Source organism: Brachyistius frenatus, unplaced genomic scaffold, assembly GCF_029030835.1.
Source record: "Brachyistius frenatus isolate BFR_SWC_R1_liver_20210118 unplaced genomic scaffold, ASM2903083v1 Contig_44, whole genome shotgun sequence".
Classification (NCBI taxonomy): domain Eukaryota; kingdom Metazoa; phylum Chordata; class Actinopteri; family Embiotocidae; genus Brachyistius; species Brachyistius frenatus.
The window spans coordinates 1,464,970-1,490,000 of NW_027210643.1; the positions used below are offsets into that span (position 1 = coordinate 1,464,970).

Below are 25,031 nucleotides of genomic sequence, written 5' to 3' on the forward strand. Positions count from 1 at the left end.
GGAGTGACTTTAGTGAGTGGCACTATAATGACTTGTGGAAAAATGGGAGTGTTTTTCATTGTTTTGGAGGCACTTTTATACGCAGTCTGTTCAGAATATATCAAACTGTACTAAACCTCATCATCACCCATATAAAGAAATACAGAGATGAAATAGAGCTCAGGAGGTCCATATTATTTGTACACTACATTTCTACATGTTTTAATTCACTGCTGTTTTTTTTTTTTTTAACTTTTAACACAGGTATCACTATAAAGTAGACTCGGCTAACCCAGTCTGGAAGCAAGTACATGTCTGCCTTCAACCACAAACTGTGATAATGACGTCAAACCTACTTGCTCAAAAACCTCAGGGTTGGAAATGTCCCACCTCATAGTTGCTCTGGACGAATTATGATTGTTATCATTATTATTATTATTATTTCTCGTCCAGTTAGCTAAGAACATGAAACTCAGCTCACTGCTAACGCTAGCTTTTTATTGCTGATTGACTTTCCATCGCAGCCTTTCAGCAGGAGAAATGGTGTTTAAATAAACTACTTTTTCAGGGCTGTGTGAATTTACTGTTAGATTTTCCTTCAGCTGCCCGGTATGTCACATCGGTGACATTGCGTTGTTGCTAAATATGATTACTCTGCAACGGTGAGTAAATAAATAGGGAATACTAACTTAAGTCTTGCTTCCAGCCCTTGACTGTGAGGTTTATATTAAACGTTAAACTACAAATATAATGTATCTCTTTATCCAGCTGTTATTAGTGACCACTAGTCCAGAGTTACTTACCTCCTAAATGAATGCCGTTCAGTTAGTTCAGCATTAAGCAGGCCCTGCTTGGATTAGCTGGTTAGCTAATCGTGCTATATTGTCCTGCTCTGCTATTTGGCGCGAAACTGTCGACGGAAGAAGATTGTTGTGACTTTAACTGCCAGCTAACTTTTAGATGTTGCCGCTCCTCTTTGACAAAATAAAGAACCACTTATAGTTCCGGCACCAGAGGGAGCATAAAGATTTATATTAGTGAAGAATAGTATGTGGAATACAAACGGCGTTTGTGTTTCTTGCTGCCTTTATTTTAGTCATTGCTTGTCAGCCTATTAATGCCGCGCGCCCGCGCGCCGGGACGCGCGCATCCTGAGACGGAGCCGCACACTGCGCTCCCTCTCCGTGTCCGTCTCCTCCTCTCAGTCCATCAGCAGCACTGTGTTGAGCAGCATCACCCGACGGACCTGCGCCGCTTACTTTCTGTCGAGGCTGACTTTAATAAACATTCAACAACAACACGACAGAATTAAAACAAAACAAAAAGCAAAGCGCACAAAACATCTGAAGCGACCAGCGGCTCGACAGAAGCGCATTTCAGACGTTTGAAGCGCTTCTTTTATTTCCGTCCTCGCAGGTTTTGTGAACCAGACCGGACTTCTCTCGTTGACTCCACACTCTCACAAGGTAGGAGGAGATGCTCTGTGGCATATTGTGACTGATGCAGTTAATATATAAATATATATATATATATATATATATATATTTTTTTTTTTTGCACATCATCCTCTGTTTTTCACGTGTAAGATGCAACCTGGTGCGTCACCCTTTTGCTTTCAGGAGAGGAATTTATTGATTTATTGGCGTGTTAAATCCAAATTAATGAGACACAAAATAACAACAGCGACGCACACCTTTTTATTAACGCAGCCTCCACTGATGTCTGATCAAAGCCTCCTGACATTTTTTGTGTTTTTGCACGAATTAGATGAACATGGTTGTGTCTTGCCTGGGTTTACTCATGCTGCCCACAAACAAACAAACACACACACACACACACACACACACACACACACACACACACACACACACACACACACACACACACACACACACACACACAGGTCTTGGATTCAGCTACTAAAGTGAAGAGGCATTAAGCATAAGTGACAGCTGGTTTATGTAATCCTCCTGATCAATACGTACAGTGAATTTGGTGGATTGTAACTGACTTGCTCGTTTGGCATGACATGACTGTGGTGTGTGATGTATCCTGGTGTAGTTTGTCACTCATACTGATGTTGTGATGGTGTGTGTGTGTGCCTGCATGACGAAGATGGGGGTGTGGTGTGTCTCCTTAACCCCACATCATCATCCTCAACGGGAAGCTACTTCTTTTTTTCTTCTTTTTTTTTCGCAAATCAATGCAGGCATGAGCACATCTCATCCAGCAGCCCCTCCATGATTGTTGTACCCCCTCCTCTCCTTCAAACACACACACACACACACACACACACACACACACACACACACACACACACACACACACACACACACACACACACACACACACACACAAACACACCTCCAGTTAATAAGGGCGGCAGGATTACAGAGACTTCTGTCAGATTTGTCTTAATTAAACCCCCAAACTGCTTTGTTTCTCTGATGTTGCCTCCCTGGGTCGGGGCTCTGCCTGCCTCTCAAGGTCATCCCCCGTTGGCAAATGAGGGTAAAGGGATAGTGTTATGTAATAGCCCACTGCCTGGCTCAGGGGCAGGTCTGTGGGTTGTTGCATGGCTGTAAAAGTACTCCTTAGACAATATTTATTTATGTCAAATCCATAGCTGTCTGCTGTGATTTTCTTTTTCTTCATCCTGGCTCTGACCAGGCCACGGTGGACTACATGAGACAAAGGGCTATGACTCAGGTTTGGAGTCAGCATGGTGCTCCGCTCTGCATCGCGCTGCAGAGTGACCCGGCGTGTCTTGTCCCAGACTCGGTCCCCACTCATTACACTTGCGAAAACAAAGCGGTCATTTTTGGGGTTTTTTCCTGTGCGTGGATGTAAGTGCAAAACATTACAAAGGCATGAAGTTGAGCGTGAACAGGCGGACGGGGTGTGTTCAGCGTTTTGTGTTAATAAGAGCGCCTCTGCATTCGCCTCAAGTCACATCGTGATTACTTTTTCACCACTTTCCTTTTGCATTTCTCCTTTTTGTCAGTGTGCTTTCTGTAGAGAGTGAAAACGCAACGCCAGAGAATGTTCAAGGAATTTAGTCCTTATCCCACTTGTATGCCGAGCAGTGAGATTTCGTTCAGTCCTCTAACATTTAAAGGCGGTTTTCATTCCATTCTTCATATATTCCAGTACAGGGTCACTGGTAGACAGCGACGCGGCTCCTAGGCAGCTCTGAAAAAAGATGGATACTGGAGGTGTTGAATGGGAACAACGAGTACGGAAGACAAATATGATCAGATACTTAAGGCATGTGGGTGACAGACGATCCAAGTCACTCAACTCAGACTCAAACTGAAGGTCTCAGTATTTCTAAAACTGTAGGAAGATGATGTTTTGGAATTGCTCCACTGTGCCATGTTGCCTGTTGCGTCACTTAAAAAGAACAGTGTGTAGGATTTAGTGACATCTAGCGGGGAGGTTGCAGATTGCAACCGACTGAATACGCCTGAGCCTCCTCTTCACAGCGTGCAGGAGAATCCACGGTGGCCGTGAAACCTACGAAAAACGTGAAATGTTTGGTTTGTCCTTTTATGGGCTGCTGTAAAAAACTAGAGCCTGACCAATTTATTGCTCGTCCAATTTGATGTGTTACATTTGGCGGGCGAGGAAAAATCAGCTAAGGAGCGGCTTTTTTTCCGCGAGCGGTGGACAAGCTGCTAAACCATCACCACCCACCCTTCCGCTTCAGGGATGCCACAAAGACTGCAACTGAACTGCTGCTGCTATAATTTAATGGAAAGTGCAATAATAGTTTTCGCGTTCTTTGTTTCTCTACAGACACACATCTTATTACATTAATATATTTAATCTATTAATTCTTATTTTGCTAAGAGGGCTGCTGCCTAACAAAATTTTGTCGTGTATTTATATACAATGACAATAAAGAATCGTATTTATCTAAATAGGCACATGTGTTGACTGCTATGAGCGAATATGAAAACAGATCATAATGCAGAAAAGGATTGTTGGGGTCATTAGGAAAGTGAAGAAAAAGTTCTAATTATGCATTTCTTTTCTAAATTATGGTTATTTACAATTATTAGATATCCAGTGAAGTTCACGGTGTCAATGCACTGACGTCATTATGGACAATAAAGCCTATTGTTACACTCTTAAATATCTTGCCTCCATTACATATCTTTGTCACGTTTCAGTCGACATATCGATATTTCAGATTTTTGTACTTCCCAAGATCGATATCAGCCCCCAAAAAAAATCCAATATTGGTCTGGCTGGAGTAGAAACGTGGCGGGACAAGATGGCGGGCTCCGTGGAAGAGGACCCGCTCCCAATGTAGATATAAAGGACTCATTCCAAGGTAACAAAAAACTACAATTCCTTGTTTAGAGTCGTATTATATTCCCCCCTGAACCCGACACACTGAATCTTTAAATAGTTTGCAGTCGCAGGGTTTCTGTAAGTGAGCTGATTGGGTGACGTAAAAAAATCAAACGTGTTCACGATAAATAAAACCCTCAAGATAATTTGTCTCAAAGTTAAAGTAATTGCATTTCATGATATAAACATTTTCGTCATTAATTAATAAGGCCCAGATGTAAAACTTGATAATATGGAAAAATAACTGGCGTTGTGTGGTAAAGCTGGACCTCCAGCTGTGTCGCTGACACAACGCAGATTCAGATTCAGATTCAGATTCAGCTGGTTGAATGAATGCTGAGAGACAGCGTGGGGAGTCACACTCACATCATGATGCACTGGGAGCCTCTCTGAGGACATTGTGAACGTTTTAGCGCCTCGTCAGACATTTATACCTCTTATCAAAAATGGATTCACTCCCTAGAAGTTGTGTATGTGCATTATGTACTGTACGCTGACAGTATGCTCATATCGAGCTAGTTGTGCCCTGAAACTTCAGATTCATTCTTTATGATTTCTGGGATGCAGAGTGCACTTCAATTCACAAAAATGCTCAGTTTAAAAACATGTGACAGACATGCAGTCTTAAACCCATAAATATCATAGCACAGGAACATGAACCCATGCGCTCACTCACACCCTGTACATCCATGCTGCATAAAAAGATGCAGATCTATTACACACACACTTGTCTGCACACACACACACACACACACACACTTGCACACCTACACTGTGATTTAATGGTGAGGCTGTTACTCGTCTCGTGCTCGCAACTCTCCCGGGACACATCTGTCTCCTGCTGCAGCTGCCATCTTCAGCCCCGGTCCATCATGTAACAGAAAAGTGTTGCGCATCGCCTCAACAGTTTCACTGTGGCGCTGAAAAATGTTTTTGTTTTTTGGGTTTTTTTTTTGTAACAGGATGTTAAAGCTTGCCAGGCTAGTTTACAGTTGGTGTCAGCATCGTTTCACCCTTAACTCCTGTGTCCATGATGTTCGCTGCGATCGCCATCTTCTTCTCTACTTTAGTCAAGTCTGTGCGGGGTCGTTTGCTTCGGTGTGTCGAACTGACCGATTGACGGAGCAAGAAATAAAACCAAAGACTTGCTCGGTGTAGCTACGTAGTTGTTTGCTCACAGAAAAAGAAAGAGAAGTAAATAATGTTTTAAAAAATCGGATAGTTTGAACACTATCTTACATGTGTAGCTTAGTTTACTAATCATGATGAGTCTTACTTAGCTTGTGTAATGAGTTGAATAATATCATCTGTGGTTCAGTTGGAGCTTTACAAAACTGCCATGTGTCATTGTTTTGGTCCCTATTATGAATGTTAGCATCACGTTCACATGTAAAATGACTTATTCTGAGCACTAGAGGAGTCGTCGGGCTGTCATGTGTCTGAGTTTTGTAGGCAAAAACAAAATGTTTCCACAAAAGTTAATTGTACACTTTGCCTGCTAGCAGCGTCATTTTATCTGTTGTGGTGGTTCGCTGCTGCTAATCAATTGGAGTCGCTGCTGAAGATCTCAGAACAGCAATTTAGTTGATCTCCATGTTGAAAGCGCCATCTAGATATCACAGGGTCAATTAGGAATACGAAAATTGTACAACTTCCTTTTTTTCTTCTCAGAGGCAACTGAACGCTGAATGATGCCCAACGGGTCACATTAACGCACGGCTGTTTATCTGCTCTTCAAAAGCTCCTGTTTGAGATGCAGGGTTGTTATTTGAACACTTTTCTGTGCTCATATTGCGTAATCTGTGTCATAAGCACCAGACAGATTACTGCATCTTTACAAACAGGTCATGCTACTAGATAGCCTGCCAGTCCCGCGCTGCGACTGTAGACGCAAAAGTGTGGCTCCATGGGGTGCAACGCTTCGGTGGCTTTATTTACCACAGTGGCAATAAACGAGCTCAATGAATGACCCACAATTCATTGACTGGCCCACATGATATCCAAACTGTTTGACGGTCTGATTTTAAATCTATGACTCCAAGGCAGAGACATAGATCAAAACGGTCGAAGACTGTGTGAGTCAGAGTGCAGCACTGTGAAGCGAATGGAGCAGCAGGAACCTTTGTGAGCAACCACTGGTCACTAAAACGTGTGTAACTCAGTTGCTGATGTTGTCACGGTCTTGTGCACCATTCACGGGCAGCAGGAACAGCCTCAGAACTTTTTGATCCACCTTCACAGTTTTCTGTCACACAACAAAACGAATGGGATGTGCATGAACACAGAGAATCAAACCATGTGGTGGAGGAGTTGTTGAGATGACATTCGTTCAGGTCCAAAATGTGCCTTATTCGTAATTTATCAAACATCTGCTTTTTCGGTGAGCATCAGCCTTTTGCGGGCAACGAGTTCAGCTGGCCGTGTAATCATCTGTCCGACGTACAGCATCTCTTTGCTACTTTTTGGTGTTCGTCGCACACTGTGGGCTCTGTTTGGGCAGCCTGCTAAAGTAGATTAAAACCCACCCAGGCAGATAAAATCACTCTGTTTAAATTTTAGGGACATCTTTCATTAGTGGAACAGGTTATTTCTCTCTTATGAAACCAAATTTCATGCACTGCTGTAACTGAGTGACTGTTGGCTTCTCTGTGCACAGCAGCTGGCGAGCACCTCCTAATGTTCTGCAGGTGAGGAGTTTAGGAGACATCTGTGAACTGTAGCGTCCAACAATAATCTGTGTGTCCTTCAGGGCACATCTGTAAATTGTAGTGTCTACCAATAGTCTGTATGTGAGGAGGCGTTTGGGGGACTTCCATTAATTATAGCTCTCCCCCCTCTAAACTGCATGAGTTTCACCACCCGTTGACTAGAAGTAAATCCTCCACCTGTGGGAAACGCTGCTTTATAACCACTTGGTTCTTGGACTGCTTTCATCTTCTCCATCTGGAGCTGCATCTCTCTTGGCTTCAATCTTTCTCCCATTTTCGGGTGGATCTTTATCTCCACCTCCCAAAAGCTGTTAAACTTAACAGGATTGTTTCAGTTTTTTATATTGTTTCACTGATTTCATTTTTGTTTGTTTGTTTCTATTATCTAAATAATTAACTTCATGTGTACAAAATATCTGTTATCATATAATACCTGCAGCAGTTTAATTTATAATAAGTTAATTTATTTGTTGCACTGTCCATTTAGTTCACAGTCGGTGAAAAGGCTTTTTACCAAATGAGTAACTTTTCTGATTTGAAGTGTCTCTCCACTGTTCTCCATTCTTCTCGTCAGTGCAGACAACCAGATTACATCCAGTAACAGAGGCTGAGTACACACACACACACACACACACACACACACACACACACACACACACACACACACACACACACACACACACACACACACACACACACACACACACACAGACTTTGCCATCCATTTCAAAACTTTCTAAAATAATATCCTGGTGGTTTGGGGCCAATAGAAAAAGATATGTACCGCTCTGTGTCATAATAAAACAATACCGACCTCATTCTGAACTCAAACAGAAGCCTGAAGAAGTAGTCCATGAGTTTGTAAAGTTTGAGTAGACCCCTGATGATAGTTAGATGAGATAATTAATTCCCCGTTTGTGTCTGGAAACGTATTACCCAAAATGTTATCCCTTTAGAAATCTCATTCTTGTAGGTTTATATCTTTTTTGTTTTTGTTTTTGTTTCTTTCCTTCCACTGAGCTACTGATTTTTATTCATTTCAGCACAGTATGACCATAAACTTGTAGAGACTCCCTCATGACAACTTATCACAGAAGAGCTATTGATTTCATGTTTTAGCCATATTTCAAACTGTAATATACTTTAGTTGCAAACAACAGAGACTGTTTGCCAGAGGTGATGACAGTGAAGACAAACTGACATCCAGGGTAGAACAGCTCACTGAAATGCATTCGAGAGTTACTATTTGATTAGAAAAAAAAACAAAAAAAAAACAGATGATCAACAAGCAGACTTGGATACTGTAAAGGCGACTATGTTATTTAATTAACTTCTTGCAGTAACAAGGTTGCTGTTTGGCAGCCAGCTTTAGAGCTGGAGCTGAGTGTCTTTGAAAGCATCGTGGGGACCATTTTACAAAAGAGTTCCTCCTCACAATGTCATTACCACACAATAATAATGCTTTAAAATCAGGCAGCAAAATGTTGCATTTCTTATTTTAAACAGATTTTAAGTCTCAGTGTTGATTTTCACAGATTGTTGCTCACTCACATATCTGCCTCGGTCTTTTCACACTATTAAACATCTCAGCAGAGAGTAAAAGCAGAAATGTTGCAAAACTCGAACCACCTTTTGCAAATGATGTTAATTATGGGTTGGTTAATGAACTAATCCAGGCTGTAAAGCAGCACCATTAATGCTCTACAGATACAAGCGGCTAAATACAGACGCAGCTGACTGCAAACAGCTGGGGAGGGGAAATTAAGGGACATTAAACCAAAACATACTTGAGTTTTTCTAAAACGTCACAGTGGGCCAACTACTTTAAGATGTCATTATTGCCCTTTCCAAAGGAGATCCAAATGGAAAGTGAGAAAGTAAATACTGAAAGGCTACAAAAGCAAGTGGCCAAAAATTGAATCAGAAAAAAATTAAATTTTATTTGATGGGGCTTGAAAAAAATCATCTGTAATATTAAAAGAAGGACAAGGAAAACATTTTTCCTCTAAACAAATTGGTAGTGTTTATATTTTTATTTCCCCTGATTGAAAACATCCATATGTAGCACAGCATGAAGACAATTTTGGCATAAAAAACAAAAGATATATAGTTTAATTGATGTTTGCTGATGAATATGATGCAAAAAAAACCATCTAATGACAAGGATTTCAAAGGTTTCAGATGTCCTCTGAAAATTAAACAAGAAACAAACGAACAAAATTAGGACAAGCAACTCATCAAAGATAGAAAAAGAAAGCTTCATGTCTCAAACTGACCCTTTTAGAGAAATAGACCAAGACTCATTTCTAATATATGAAACTTTTCAGATTCCTCATATTGCAGTCCATTTGTTTTAATGCTTATTTTTAGATGGAGCTTTGGTTTGCACTTTCACAGCTCTTTAGAAATCTCTGGTTTCAGCCTTGATGAATCACTCTTCCAAACGCCCTCCAGACTTTCACTGTAGAGGCACTTCTTTGTGTGAGGTCTTCATTGAAAGACGCCTAACATATATTTTCTTTGTGTCTTTGCTTTGTGTTATCCGTCCTTGCAGGCAAAATGGGGAAACAGAACAGCAAGCTGACCCCTGAAGTGATGGAGGATCTGGTGAAGAACACAGAGTTTAATGAACACGAGCTGAAGCAGTGGTACAAGGGTTTCCTGAAGGACTGTCCCACCGGCCGGCTCAACCTGGACGAGTTCCAGCAGCTTTATGTCAAGGTGAGGCTCCACTGACTCACTTTCACTTGACGTATTGCACACATATTGTCTGCTACAACACAACACTGACTCCCTTTTGTATGTGCTCGCCACACACGCTGCACAAACTCAGCGTTCAGAGCGTGCAGAGCTGACTGCAACAGAGCAGGAGAGGTTTAGCCACTAACGAAGGGGTTCAATAGATTAAGGTAGAGTAAAAATAGAACAAAAGAACAAAGCAGAGAGAGTTCAATAGATTAACAGTAAACTTTGCCAGAAGAGAACAAAGAGCCACTGGCACTGCAAAGATTAGTTGCATTGAGCAGTGCTGATTTCATCATACCAGATTTTAACATGTTCTCATTGTGGTTGATTTGATCATCTAAGAAAAGCCTCCATTTTTTAAATTTTATTTATGTAAAATAAATGTTTTATCAAGAAATGACCACCAATCTCCTACTTTGGTACAGTAGGAGATTGCCATAAAGCCTTTTGATCTGACGTTAATCTGTTTAAAGGAGTACTACACTAACATCGCCATACATCCTGTTGACACAAAGACATTAGCATTCTTTAAAGTGTGTTTCTGCACACCTGATAAGTGCAAGTTCAACATTTACCCTCCTGGGAAATATCTGGCTCTGCAGTTGCTCGGTGCTCAGTTATGTTCACCAGCTATCTGCTCACACACACACACACACACACACACACACACACACACACACACACACACACACACACACACACACACACACACACACACACACACACACACACACACACCTGGACAGGTCGATTTTGTTTAATTGCAAATTAAAAGTGGTAAGACTTATAAAACTGAACCAAAACAGAAAAGGTGCCGACTACAAAACCAAAATAATCGCCTGAAAGATGCTAAAATGCTCCGCAGAGCTATTGGGGACTACAACGTTATGTGATCACTCTGCACAGGATTGTCACTACAGGTGACCCCTTACACTTTACACATAGCCATGTGATCTACTGTTATTATATAACTTGTTTATTAGTGGGTCTTTGATTTCAATCATTCTGAACAAAGGTCTGGGGGGGCTTTCGTTTTTCAGATACACAATTCATACTCTTTAAGTAAAAGTTTTGCATAATACTAACACTATTAGTAGTTGTAGAAATAACAGCAGGGGACAGACAGCAGCATCAGTAATAGTACTGAACAGTCACTAGCAGAGATATCAGTGTCAGTTATTAGCTGTTTGTTCATTTCCATAAGACTAACACAATGCATCCTTCGTGGGTTTCCCCACACTTGGGATCAGGGTTGGTCGGGGTCACATGACTACACTCTGAATCACCACAAGAAACTCTGTTAAATTTTAGCAGGCTTGCTGCCATGTTCCCATTCACCCCTCCTGTATCTGGGCAGAAAACCAACAGAGAGGCTGATATCAGAGGCGCTCAGATGAGTATCTTCTCATGCTAATACGTATCCCATCATATCTCATTACTGTTGACCGAGCGGTGTGAATTTGTTCCATGATTTATTAATTTAGTCTTACAAAACAAGGAGGAACACATTCACAGAAACAATGGTGATGTGAGAATGGAACCAAAATGGTGATAAAATAGGAAAAAATGGCTAAAAATGTACATTTGACCAAATTTTATTTACTTCTAGAAAGGCTTTTAAGTCCATAACGAAGTACTGCTGACTTTAAAAAATGGATTCGTTTTTTTTTCTGTCACCAAAGTGATCCCCCACTGTGACCTAGTGAACCTTAATTCAATCATTTGTAATAGAAAAGTACATTTGGAGATGTGTCAGGTCCATGAGGAGCCATCTGCCTTCAGGAAGACCTGACTGTGACCGTAATTATTTTTGAAATATGATTAAATAAAGATTCAACTTGACCTGGTCAGGTTTTGGTAATTAGCGGCAGACACAGAAAAACCATTATAAAAACCACAAAACAAAAGACAACAAGTGTGTTCTAATATTACAGTGATTAATTAAGTTCATTATGTACTAACTTGCTGTTACATCAGCGTCTTGCGTCCGCTTGTACTGTATGTTTTTACTCCCTGAGAGTTCTCATGGACGAAAGCACTCAGAGGAGTGTAAGGATAGGCATTAATCTTTTATCAGTGGTGGCAGGAAATGCTTCATAACCAAAGGGGGCTGTCGTTACGTAACACACGCCTGGGCTTCAAGGGCATGGGTTCACTTCCTCTAAATGCCATCGGAGCTCATGCATCAGCTGAGACCGGATTTGGAAGAAAGAAAATGTGGAAAACATCCTAAAGAAGTGAAGGTATTCTTCCCCTCAAGAAAAGGGACATCTATCAGCAACAGACATGACATTTTCCATTAAAACGTACCGTAAGGCACCAAAATCTTTCTCATATTGAACTGCAGAAATGACCTGGTGCTCCTGGGAAATGAGAGGGGGGCTGGCAGATCTGACAGAGGCTGAAAACATATCCCCTAAGCTCTGTTTGCACCACAATGTGACGGCACACGAGGAACAGTCTGCAGCGTGCACAAAAAGGGCAACGCGCCTCACATCTAAAGGGGTCTCGTAGGCTTCGGGGGAAATCCTATTATTGATGCATCCTATTGTGTTTCTAGGCAACAGTGTATCTGTGATAGAGCTTTATTTAAATCCAGAAGGCTGATAAAGTGGAACAAAAATACGGTCTGCTGCGACCTCACATTAACGGGACAGATTGTTCCTGTGAAGAGTGACTGTGTGTGTGTGTGTGTGTGTGTGTGTGTGTGTGTGTGTGTGTGTGTGTGTGTGTGTGTGTGTGTGTGTGTGTGTGTGTGTGTGTGTGTGTGTGTGTGTGTGTGTGTGTGTGTGTGTGTGTGTGTGTGATCGTGTGTCGGGGGGGCTCGTGTGTTTAGTAGGAGGGAGCGAGGGAGAGACACTACGGCGGGTTTGCGTTGGCTGAAAGTGAGAAACAGAAAAGGGAAGAGATGAGAAAAAAGTTTGCAAGCGAAAGGAAGCGTGTGTACATTATTTATTATTCATTAGCTCCACCAGAGTGATGAGAGATGTACGAGATGAGTTTTGAGTCCCGATGCATGAGATCGACATAGATCTTTTTTTTCTATATTTTCTACACCTTCTCATCTCACCACGTTTGAAGCCCTCCCTGCCAGGGTGCTAAACGCAGCGTTAGCTCCACTCGGCTGCCAGCCTGGAGTTAATGCACTGTTGTGGTTGGACACAGACACACTGTTCTCTTTGTTCCTTCTGTGCTACATCTCTCGCGCTTTTAGGAAGATAAAGGCAAAGGGGTTGAAAGTAGGTGTAGCACGGCGGCTGGAAATGAAAGGACAGCATCTGAGGCGATGCTGTATAACCACGCTGCATGGTGCAGTACAGTATTTCTTTATATGCTATAACAAGGATGACCAGTTCTTGTGCTTCTTACATTTGATGAGAGCTTTTGAATTACTTTACATACAGGTGGCAATCAGAAAGTACAAAGACAGTTACAAATGCAGCGAGTCGGGATGCTGGAGGACGGCTGTGTTGTTGCGGGTGAGAAATGTGTGTTTTCAACATGCTGTGACGGGTGTGTTGTCATGTTGAAGAACCTAAGTGACATTTTGTGTCGTTCTGCCCCTCGTGAAGCGTGTTTACATTTCAAGGGTCAGTTTCCAGAGTTTGACACAAAATGTGTTGCTCTTTGTTCAGGTTTGTGGTGAAATAGCAAATGAACACATACCAGTGGTCACAAAGACACGTGTAACTGAGGTGATTTCATTTGGAATAATTACTGACAAAGGTTATAGCTTGCCTCCGCTCTGTGCACATCATGTTGGTCTCCATTAATGCACAACAGGAGCAGTCTCTGAACTTTCTGATCCATCCTGACGTCATCATAAAAGAAAATGTGATAATTCTCGAATCAGATTAATTTGATTTATTCTGAGAGTTACTTTCGATGACGTGCTGGATTCAGACGTTTAGTTAAATAGACAGACACATTCAGATTTTAGATTGTAAAATGAGGTGAAAGGGAGACCATTTTCCAAATGATAATACCACAATTTAAATGTCCATTAGTACGGTAAATTAAATGGTAATAGCTCATTTAAATGCATGTTTATGGTAAAGAAATCAGTACTGATCTTCACTGTCATGAAAAAAGTCCTTCAATGAGGCCTCGGTTAAAATGAACTATACATTTTTTATCATTTGTTTTTATGGAATTTTGAAGATTCTTATCTTTAATTATCTTTAATGTTACAAATGCTGAGACACGCTGCACATTCAAAATTGTCCGTTTGCTCTTCGTCGTACATCCTTTAATCCACTCAAGAATTATTGAAGACAGGAAAATGCTCTGAGGTAGCTCTCTAACATCTAGTCGACTCTTCAAACTATAGCTTATGTGTGCAGTTTTGACTCCAACAGAGGAGGTTAAATCAAATGAAGGAAAAATGAACGATGCAACATAGCTGACAAGCTACCGTAGTACACATAATTTCAGTGTTATAAATTCTTGTGTGACTGAGCCTCAATAGTCTTGCAACCGACACCATGAACTTCAACTCAACTGCAGCGCATTGCGACGCCAAGTGCAACACAAGTGTCATTTTGTCATCCAGCACTTGGAAATGTAATTGAACTTGTTGGTCTTACAACGAGGGTTCGTCAGGGGCTGAATTCGATTGTATGACTGACCAACAAAAACCTGGTCTTAAGTCGGTGTTCCAGAGTTTAACTGTTATTTCAAGGGTGCATGTTTAAAACAGTGATATGCACCTACTCAGGTGCTTTGCCCTCATAAGATTTGGACAACCCTGTAATGCACATGTGCTTTAGATCATGAGCTTAGATTGTTAAAATATAGACTTATTTCATTATATTGTTTAATAAGTGGATTTTTCCAGTCAATTGACGTTTTTATTAGTGTATCAAAGGATTATTTTGTGTTTATGGTATAATTTATGTCTAAAATATGACTGTGACAACCTAAAGTAATATTTTCAGATTGCCTGGTTTTTATTCCAACAGTCTATAACTCAATATTCAAATTCAGATATACTGTATATACTGTACTGTCGGTATCACTTTACAATGATATATAACACAGAAAGCAGGTAATCATCACAATTTAGACACTTAAACCAGCACAAGTTTAACATTTCTTCCTGATCATGAGCTTAAAGTTTTACTCAACTATCTAATTGTCAATAAAGTAATTATTCAAATCTACTCTTCCAGGACCAACCAGTGACGTCATAAAGAAACTGTATCTGAGCTGTCCCGCTGACAATGAATGAGCAGCTGACTTTTTTGGCTTGTATTGCTGACTCGAGAGCAAAAATGTGTGAAATCACTCAACTCTGTCGATATGAAGGTTTATGATGCCTGGTCTGCTTGTTTTCGTTTCTTGAAGAGGAGTGCCACTGTTCATAAATCCCGACACCGACTCCCCGAGATCGTTTAAGTGAATCTGCAGCACTTTCTGTTTCCCGGGGGAAGTTCTCGTTTAGCCGTATCCCCAATGCCAGACAAGTTATGAAAAAGTGGAAGAGAAGCTTCCGTGCCAATTCACAGTCAAGCGCTTGCATGCCACGGCGTGTGAAATTTCTCATCCCTGACACTGCAGCTGCTCTGTGAGCCATTTGTAACAGGATAACGACACTCCCTGAAATGTTAAGGTGATAGATTCTGTCACTAGATCTTTTTTTCTTCTTGCGCTTGATGCATGTAGTGACAGCCATGCACACGCACACTCAGACACACACATTTAGCTTTGATCCATGCACAGCAAAACATTCATTCTTTTTTAAGGGGTTGTTTGCACCCCTGATAGTCTCGTAACATCCGTTGTGGGTCCGTATATGCTGGTGTGTAGATTGATCGTGACGTGAAATCAGTGCCTTTGGTCTCCTGCCAGCTGGTGTTATTGTGACGAGGAGGCTTTGTAACATCAGTATAATTGACTTCATCATAGTTTCTGCTACAAACAGCAACTCTGCCTCTGTGTCTTCCACTCATGTGGACTGTGTTGACAGGTCATCATTGTAAATGAGAATTGGTTCTCAATTGATTTTACCTGGTTAAATAAAGGTCATATATATATGTTACTCTGTTGTTGGTCCTGTAGACAACACATACATTGAAATACAGACAACAAACAAAGTTTGACATTTCAGTCGGGTCGGCTACCGAAGTTTGATGCTTTTATGAATACTTTCTACTTGCAAAAAATGCCATGTCATTGGTAATACATTTCCGATATCTAGGCTGCATTTAAACTCACGGTTTCAAAATAAAACACACATTTTGCTACGTTTATGTCAGAGTAAATCTGCTCAGCGATAGCCCAGCATTTTGTTTTTTTTGCTTCAAGAACGTTCTGAGAATATTATGCAATGTTTTAGTAATATTTTTTTTTTTTTTGAGGGGGGGTTGGTTCGCAGAATGCCATTCTTTCATGTGAAATAACGTGGTCTAAAAACATTATAAAATATTTTGTGTTAACATTCTTAACATGTTTTTTATAACATTGTCGCATCAAATGTGTAGTAAAAAATTATTTCAATGTTTTAAATGAGTTGAATAACCTGCTTTGAAAACATTATACAAATTGTTTGTGGTGAAATTCTTAAAATGATTTTAAAATGTTTATGGGGAACATTTTCCTGTATTCAAAACTAATATTTTGGGAACAAAACAAATTTACCGCTAAAAGCATCATTTTTAGGAGGGACTGAGCCACATCAGTACTATACGTAGCTTCTTGGGGGCCCACGTAGATAAAATCACTCAGTTTTAACTTATGTAAGTCAATCTCAAATTAGAACTCTTAATTTCACCGCTTTCAAACTAATTTGTGTCCACATACAGTTCATGTGACTGAAGGCTTCTATGTGGTGAGCTAGAGTTGACGTGTTAAGCGTTTAGGGAACGTTGGTAAATTGTGGAATTTTCTTGCATATGAGGCGTTTTTGGGACATCTGTTTATTTTCTGATACACTCTCCCCCTCTAAACTACATGAAAGACTAAAGGATGTGTACCGTAATGTGTTATGTAATTTTCTCTTTCTTGAATTGAATTATACACATGGTATAATTGGTAGCAAAAAAAGTATTGTATGTTTTTAAGCGATACTCAGCATATATTTCAGCCCTATTCCCAATTTACAGTTTTTAAGGTCTTGGATTTCACTTTTGATATCATCATACAAACATTTAACTTGTGGTTTGCTGCTTCAGATGAGAGGCATTATGTTGGGGGAAAGAGTAAGTCCTTGCTGTAGATTGGATGCATTATTGTGACATTAGCCACCACACAGACACACACACACACAAACACAAACACAAAGGCACTGACGCACACACAGACGCTAACCTGGTTATAGATGTATGGATGGATTCCGCTCCGTTGGGTCTCGCTTACGTGGCCTCAAGGCTTTCACTGTTGACGGGTGTGGCGTGTGTGTGTGTGTGTGTGTGTGTGTGTGTGTGTGTGTGTGTGTGTGTGTGTGTGTGTGTGTGTGTGTGTGTGTGTGTGTGTGTGTGTGTGTGTGTGTGTGTGTGTGTGTGTGTGTGTGTGTGTGTGTGTGTGTGTGTGTGTGTGTGTGTGTGTGCGTGCGACCATTGGTCATTGCTGGCTGTGAGAGTCCTTATGGTCCCCACAGACAGACAGACAGACAGACAGACAGACTGATAGGGAGGTAAATGAAGCGACAGAGGGATACTGACATCATCTGGCCAGCAGCCTGTTTCTGTGAGGAAACATATGTCAGCTAATCACAGGAGACAAAAGATAGAAAAGATGGAGATGCAGCGTTACACTGACATAGAAAATGATCTATAAAACCCCCATTTTTTCAGGAGGACTTCTTCAGCTTGATGTAGCTGACTCTCAGCTCAGACTTTGTCCTTTTACAAAAATATATATAGAAGCTTATTCATATTTATTAATTATGTCATACATTGACAGCCATACAGCCGAGAGCTGAGTGATATCCAATTTATATAGTCCTGTAATAAGTATTACGTTACGGTAAGTATTTTGCATAATCGTTAGAATCAATTTCAATTACATGTGTAAAAACTGCTGGTTGAAACTAACAAAAATGTCATATTTCCATGTTTGAGGTTTGAAAGGCGGGTTTCTTGATGTCATCTTGTTGCGCCTTTGATGAGCATCTAATGTCATTATATCATTTAGTTGCTAAATCAAATGCCACCAGCCTGCTTCAGGCACAGTTTGGTGTTACGCCAAATGAAAAAGGAAAGCCCAACCACTTGAAGGATGCTAACTGTCGGGTTTGCAGCAAAAAGGTTGCCATCAAAGGCGCTCTTTATATATTTCAACATTCAGTGTCAATAAACAGCTCCTCTTCTTCATAGAGTGTATGTGGATTATGAAAGCATCATTAGGATTATACTGTAATAGTGGCAGAAAACAAAAGTGCAGTCCAGAGCTTGCACGTATGTTTCCCCTAATGCCCTCACAATATTATATTAGTGTAATGTCATTTGTCCTTCTTCCTCTCGTCTGCTTCTCCATGTTCCTTTCTTCCACTCTGTCTTTCCTCTCTTCATTCCTCGTTCTCTCTCTTTGCCCACTTCCTCTCGGTCCAAGTAGGCTTGTGGCTGCCATACACTAAAAATAGCTTTTGTCATCTCAGAAGCTCTCATGCCATTCTCCATCGTTGTCACAACACAGGCACGCGCGCGCGCGCACACACACGCACGCACGCACGCACACACACACACACACACACATGCAGCTAAATGGCTCCTGAAATGCAAAAAATTCTGTTAACGACATGAAGTGCTTTGTGTTGACATGCAGAAAAACTTATGTTACTAAGATAGAAACAATTTGAAGCTACAAAATGAGCTCAGAATGTGCGGCAGACAAATGATAATAATGAACTCAATCATTGTGACTGTGAGTAGCTCACGATGTTTAGAAAGCACACAGGGAGGAGAATCCAACACTGAATTAGCAGACTGTAATTTTTCTGAAGACAAACAGTGTTGTTGTTTTTTCAGTCCTTGAGAACGGAAAATTGGTGTTAATTGCTGAGAGTCTGTGCACACAAAATGGAGAATATGAACACATAAATACAGTCAGAGCTGCAGAACAAAAGACAGAAAATAGATGCATCAGCACAGAAAAAGGGACACTAACGGACAGATGGCTGGATTTATGATAATGAATTGCTTTTGACCTATCATCTGCTCTCTGGCTTCTTTGCAGAGTCTCACTTCAGGCTGTGAAGATGTAATTCAATTATTCAGCAACTTTTCAGCGAGCCTCACCTCTGCTGCTAAGGTGTGAGAGCAGGAAAGAGGAAGTCAGTAAGTGCCTTTAGTTGCACAAAATATGATAATACGATCTATTCTGGGGGGGAGAAATCATATTCAGATTGAGCTGCGTATAACCATTCGCACAGAACGGGATGGTGAACAAGGCTATTAGCCTCACAGGGCAGGTTTAAATCTGGTGGTGCAGGGAGAGGGGGGGGGCAGGAAGAATGATCCTCAACTGGTTAACAAGGGTTCGAGCCACAGAGTCAGCAAGTATCCACCCGAGAGAGACGCTGAATCCCAATCAGTTTGACCTCTGACCTTTATATGGTGGCAGACGTAACGAGAGTGATATAATTTCCATTTCTCTTTTATGTGAAAATAGACATATGAATACAAATAAATGATATGTCGCTTACGTGGGTGCACAGGTCAGGCACAGGCCTGCTACATCATTCAATATGGGATAAGGTGTCTATTCATATTGTTCTGTCAGTGTTTCAACTATCGTTGTCTTGAAAGAAACAAAATATGAACGTACTCATAGAACTGTAGTTACGTCCAGTAACTACTATTTATTTAGCTAATTCCTGAGCACCCGTTTTATTTCAACTCAGTGTGGAAGTCGCATTAATTCGCAGTTTCTCTGCTCGGTTGCGTGTCTGAGTTTCATGAAGGGCCGAGCAGAAGGTAGACAGGTGAACGTTTCATGAGTTACGTGACTTTAAATAACGTGTCGCTGTGTGTGTGATGTCATTATGCAGCACAATGAAACTAAATTTTGGGACCGATTAGATGTCTCCCCGACGATATTGGGTAAGAATCCCAACATCTGAAGTGCCCAATAATTTTTGCACAACTACGCTACTTACTGTAAGCAAATTCTGCTGAGATATAATTGTGGCTTAAAATACGCCTTCGAGGTCGAGTCAGGTCGCCATGAGTGAATCAAAGTACTCTGGAAAGAAAATGGGTCTTGTTATTCAGTGGAGCGGCCTTCCTCTTCCCAGCTTGTTGTGCTTTGGAGTAGCACGTTATTAGATGAGGAGCCTTGCTTTCACTTTCTTTCCCTCCCGCTCTTCTTGTCTGATTTTTACTCTCTTCATCTCTCATTCTTTGTAATCATTGCTGTCAGTCAACTCCTTGTTCCTCTTTCCGTCTAATGTTCTGTAGGATTTTATATCAGAAGTATCGACCAATAAAGGAATGATTTAAGACTTGGGGGAATATCCTTGTTTGCTTTCTGGTTCACAGACAGATGTCTGATTACAGTTTTGTGTCTATTTTTGGAGTTATAAGCTGGAATTGTTTCTTGGCTAATCAGTGGCTTCCTGGAGACTTTGATTAAGATTAAACACATTATAACTTGTTGATATTTAAATGTGCCTGTAGGCAGATTTTATAAAAATTTATACAAACCCTTCAAGTCTTCATGTTGTCCCAGGCTGACTGCCTGCTGGGTCCAGCTTTATATTTACTGGATCATTCAGCTGTGAGAGGGATGTACACCTTTTCAACCCTTGGCAGGAATGAAAATAAACTGTTTCAAAATGAAAACGTATTCGTGTGAACGTAACCTCAGTGTAGTGCTTAAACAGGAACTAACAATACTCTCTGAACTACAGTATACCCCAGATTTTGTTCTTACATTATGTTCTTTGCTGTCTTATAGTCTGTCCTCGCTGACGCAGCAGTCTAATCAGCTTTACTTAACACGACTAGTGTCACAGGAAAATGTGACTGCTATGAAAGTGAAATGACACTGTTAGAAATACACATTGGTAAAGTTGTTCAAATCACTTGTGGTTTTGTAGCTTTTAATCAGCAACATCTGAATATCATTCGCCGGGGTACTCTGTCACACAGCATCGCCATCAGATACCCAAAACAGATTTATACAGGGAGTCTGTTTTTCCAAATATCAAAAACATTTAATTATGGAGGCTAATCTAAACACAGAGTGAAACAGCTGAGACTGCTGACCGGGGTAGAAGAAAATGTATAAATACCCATAGAAACATAATACTTATCTTTGTGAATATACAACATAACCTACACATGCCCTCCAAGTATCAGTATAAATATTGACCACATTGGTGTGAAGGAAGAGAGAAAACATCTTTTTAGGTTCTTATCAGCAACCAAATTGTGTTTTTAAGACTTTCAGAGAAGAGGGACTGTTTGCAAATGTAAGCAGTGTCCTTACTAAGATTGGAGCTGCACATTGTAGCACCAGACTACAGAGTAAAGCCTTTTCAATGTCAAGATGGCTCACAAGGAAGATCACTCTGAATGCACAGAATATTTTGTGAGTTAATGGCTACAAATAACTCTTACACTTACAGCATAATGCTAATACATACAGTGGGTACGGAAAGTATTCAGACCCCTTTAAATTGTTCACTCTTTGTTTCATTGCAGCCATTTGCTAAAATCAAAAAAGTTCATTTTATTTCTCATTAATGTACACTCAGCACCCCATCTTGACAGAAAAAAACAGAAATGTAGAAATTTGTGCAAATGTATTAAAAAAGAAAAACTGAAATATCACATGGTCATAAGTATTCAGACCCTTTGCTCAGTATTGAGTAGAAGCACCCTTTTGAGCTAGTACAGCCATGAGTCTTCTTGGGAATGATGCAACAAGCTTTTCACACCTGGATTTGGGGATCTTCTGCCATTCTTCCTTGCAGATCCTCTCCAGTTCCGTCAGGTTGGATGGTGAACGTTGGTGGACAGCCATTTTCAGGTCTCTCCAGAGATGCTCAATTGGGTTTAGGTCAGGGCTCTGGCTGGGCCAGTCAAGAATGGTCACAGAGTTGTTCCGAAGCCACTCCTTTGTTATTTTAGCTGTGTGCTTAGGGTCATTGTCTTGTTGGAAGGTGAACCTTCGGCCCAGTCTGAGGTCCAGAGCACTCTGGAAGAGGTTTTCTTCCAGGATATCTCTGTACTTGGCCGCATTCATCTTTCCTTCAATTGCAACCAGTCGTCCTGTCCCTGCAGCTGAAAAAAAAAACCATAGCATGATGCTGCCACCACCATGTTTCACAGTTGGGATTGTATTGGGCAGGTGATGAGCAGTGCCTGGTTTTCTCCACACATACCGCTTAGAATTAACGCCAACAAGTTCAATCTTGGTCTCATCAGACCAGAGAATCTTATTTCTCATAGTCTGGGAGTCCTTCATGTGTTTTTTGGCAAACTCTATGCGGGCTTTCATATGTCTTGCACTGAGGAGAGGCTTCCGTCGGGCCACTCTGCCATAAAGCCCCGACTGGTGGAGGGCTGCAGTGATAGTTGACTTTGTGGAACGTTCTCCCATCTCCCTACTGCATCTCTGGAGCTCAGCCACAGTGATCTTTGGGTTTTTCTTTACCTCTCTCACCAAGGCTCTTCTCCCACGATTGCTCAGTTTGGCTGGACGGCTAGGTCTAGGAAGAGTTCTGGTCGTCCCAAACTTCTTCCATTTAAGGATTATGGAGGCCACTGTGCTCTTAGGAACCTTGAGTGCTGCAGAAATTATTTTGTAACCTTGGCCAGATCTGTGCCTTGCCACAATTATGTCTCTGAGCTCCTTGGACAGTTCCTTCGACCTCATGATTCTCATTTGCTCTGACATGCACTGTGAGCTGTAAGGTCTTATATAGATAGGTGTGTGCCTTTCCTAATCAAGTCCAATCAGTTTAATTAAACACAGTTGGACTCCAATGAAGGAGTAGAACCATCTCAAGGAGGATCAGAAGAAATGGACAGCATGTGAGTTAAATATGAGTGTCACAGCAAAGGGTCTGAATACTTATGACCATGTGATATTTCAGTTTTTCTTTTTTAATAAATTTGCACAAATTTCTACATTTCTGTTTTTTCCTGTCAAGATGGGGTGCTGAGTGTACATTAATGAGAAATAAAATGAACTTTTTTGATTTTAGCAAATGGCTGCAATGAAACAAAGAGTGAAAAATTTAAAAGGGTCTGAATACTTTCCGTACCCACTGTAAATTAGCACATGCAAGGACATGCATGTGCCGGCCAATAGATGTATTAGCAGTGTCTGACCCGCGAGCAATGTACTTGTTGGTCAATGCCTATGGTCTGACACTGACGTCAATACCAGAGCTAGAATAATCTTATTACTCCCGTTTCATGACCACATACAGATGCCTTAGTTTGTTTATGTTTTACCTGCTATACTGGAAATTTTACTTTTGAAAAATCAAAAATGAAATAATTGGAAGTGCTCTCTGTAGTTCATTTTGTCCCTCAGATTCTTGTTATTTGGCCGTTGACATTGCGATACAAATATATCTGCAACCATCTGATATGCTTTGCCTTATCCCGACTACAGTTGAATATCAAGTGGGGACAAACAGCCCAAATGGTCAAAGTCTGGTGGTAATTTACACTTAGATAAAGAAGTAGAAATTAGAGAGAAAGAGGGTGCATGCACACTAACCATGAAGGTTTTGCCGTTTGAAGTCATTCATGAAAGATATCCAAACACTTTAATGTCAGAAATGCAGATACGAGTTTTTGAATGTGTCCTTTGAAAACGTCAAAAGTGAGGATTGAACGAGAGAAGTAAAATGAGCATTTTGTGCCAAACAGACGAGTTGCCCCTCAGGCAAACTTCAAGCAGCCACCAGAGCGCAGGCAGGGTGCCCATAGCTGTGAGCCAGAGCAAAAGAGAAAGGTTGCTACTGTTCATATTTATGCAACACATGAATACAGCACACAGCAACGTAAGAGCGCTGCTAATTACTTCCAGCAGCCAGCTGGCAAAATCATAATGTGTGTAATGCAGATGCTCTTCAAATGGGTCACAGACTTGTCTGCTGCTCGTGGGACAGCGTGTCATGAGAATAGCTCGATGATTGCATGCACCTCAGGGTTTGAATAAAAACACATTCAAATTAGATCCTCGGCTTTTATAAATGGACTCGGATGTGGAGGGGATAGTATCAGACATTTAGACATCTTCTGGGGTTTTTAGCCTCCTAAAAGTCACATGGAAATGACATGAAGGCCGCAAACGCCCGCATGCAGATTCAGAAGTGGGAGTTTCTCGTGCGTGTGCAGATGCACAGACTCCGACATGATTGAGCAGTCATGAATGAGGAATTCATGCTTGATTAGGAAGAGCCAAGGAGGTTTGTTGACTCATGTAAAATGGAGGCACAATGTAAGTAATGAAGCATACTGTAGTCATCCAGAGAAGACTGAAGGGAATTTAGCGTGTTGTGTTTTTCTCGTGGTATTTTCTCACTCCCCTCACCCCTTTCACCCCCTTCCGCTACATCTCACTCTTCCCTCGCCTCTTTTCCTCCGCTCTGTCTGTCGGCACGGTCTGAGCCGGAGAAGCTCTCAGGCTGATTATGAGCTTCTTTTTTGTTTTTTTAATTATTATTATTTCTTTTTAAATGTGACTTCAAACTGCGCAATCTGCCGTGGATTTATCTGCCAGGCACTTAAAAGACTAGCTGTTCTGGACACACCACTGGCAGGGGAAGATAAAGCGAGCACATCCGCCTTATTTTCTCTGTTGTTCTGCCTCTCTTTGAATTGCATCACAAAGAGCGGAGGGGCAACCCTCAGGTCTACCTGCCAAACCTGGCAGCCAGCAGTGAGTCACTCCCTGCTTCCTGCCCACCACCACCACCACACACAACACACACACACACACACACACACACACACACACACACACACACACACACACACACACACACACACACACACACACACACACACACATCCCCGGCTGTTTTTTCTGTATCTGATATAGATCAGAGTCAGAACTTAAAGTTGCCACAGCATGTCACATTTTTTGTGCTAAAATGTTGATAAATACCCTTTTTAACCTGTGTCATGGCCTTTTTAATATCAGAAGGATCAGTTATCGGGATTATTGATTGGGAATCTTTCTATGCCGGTAGTCTGATGCATTTTCCTCTCATTCTTTCCTCAGTGCCAATAACTGCTCCCCTGGCCGTCCCCTCAGGCGTGAAATATGCTTCTA

The 25,031-nt window shown here is 41.2% G+C and overlaps 1 protein-coding gene across 1 annotated transcript in view; it reads left to right on the forward strand.

Annotated features, from left to right (window-relative positions):
* The first annotated feature begins 1,172 nt into the window (after positions 1-1,172).
* Positions 1,173-25,031, forward strand: part of vsnl1a (visinin-like 1a) — a 36,486-nt gene continuing 12,627 nt past the window's right edge. The window contains exons 1-2 of the mRNA XM_069703152.1: positions 1,173-1,445; positions 9,601-9,767. Of these exons, the coding sequence (XP_069559253.1) occupies positions 9,606-9,767 (162 nt within the window). The 5' untranslated portion in view covers positions 1,173-1,445; positions 9,601-9,605. The remainder of the gene's footprint in view (positions 1,446-9,600; positions 9,768-25,031) is intronic.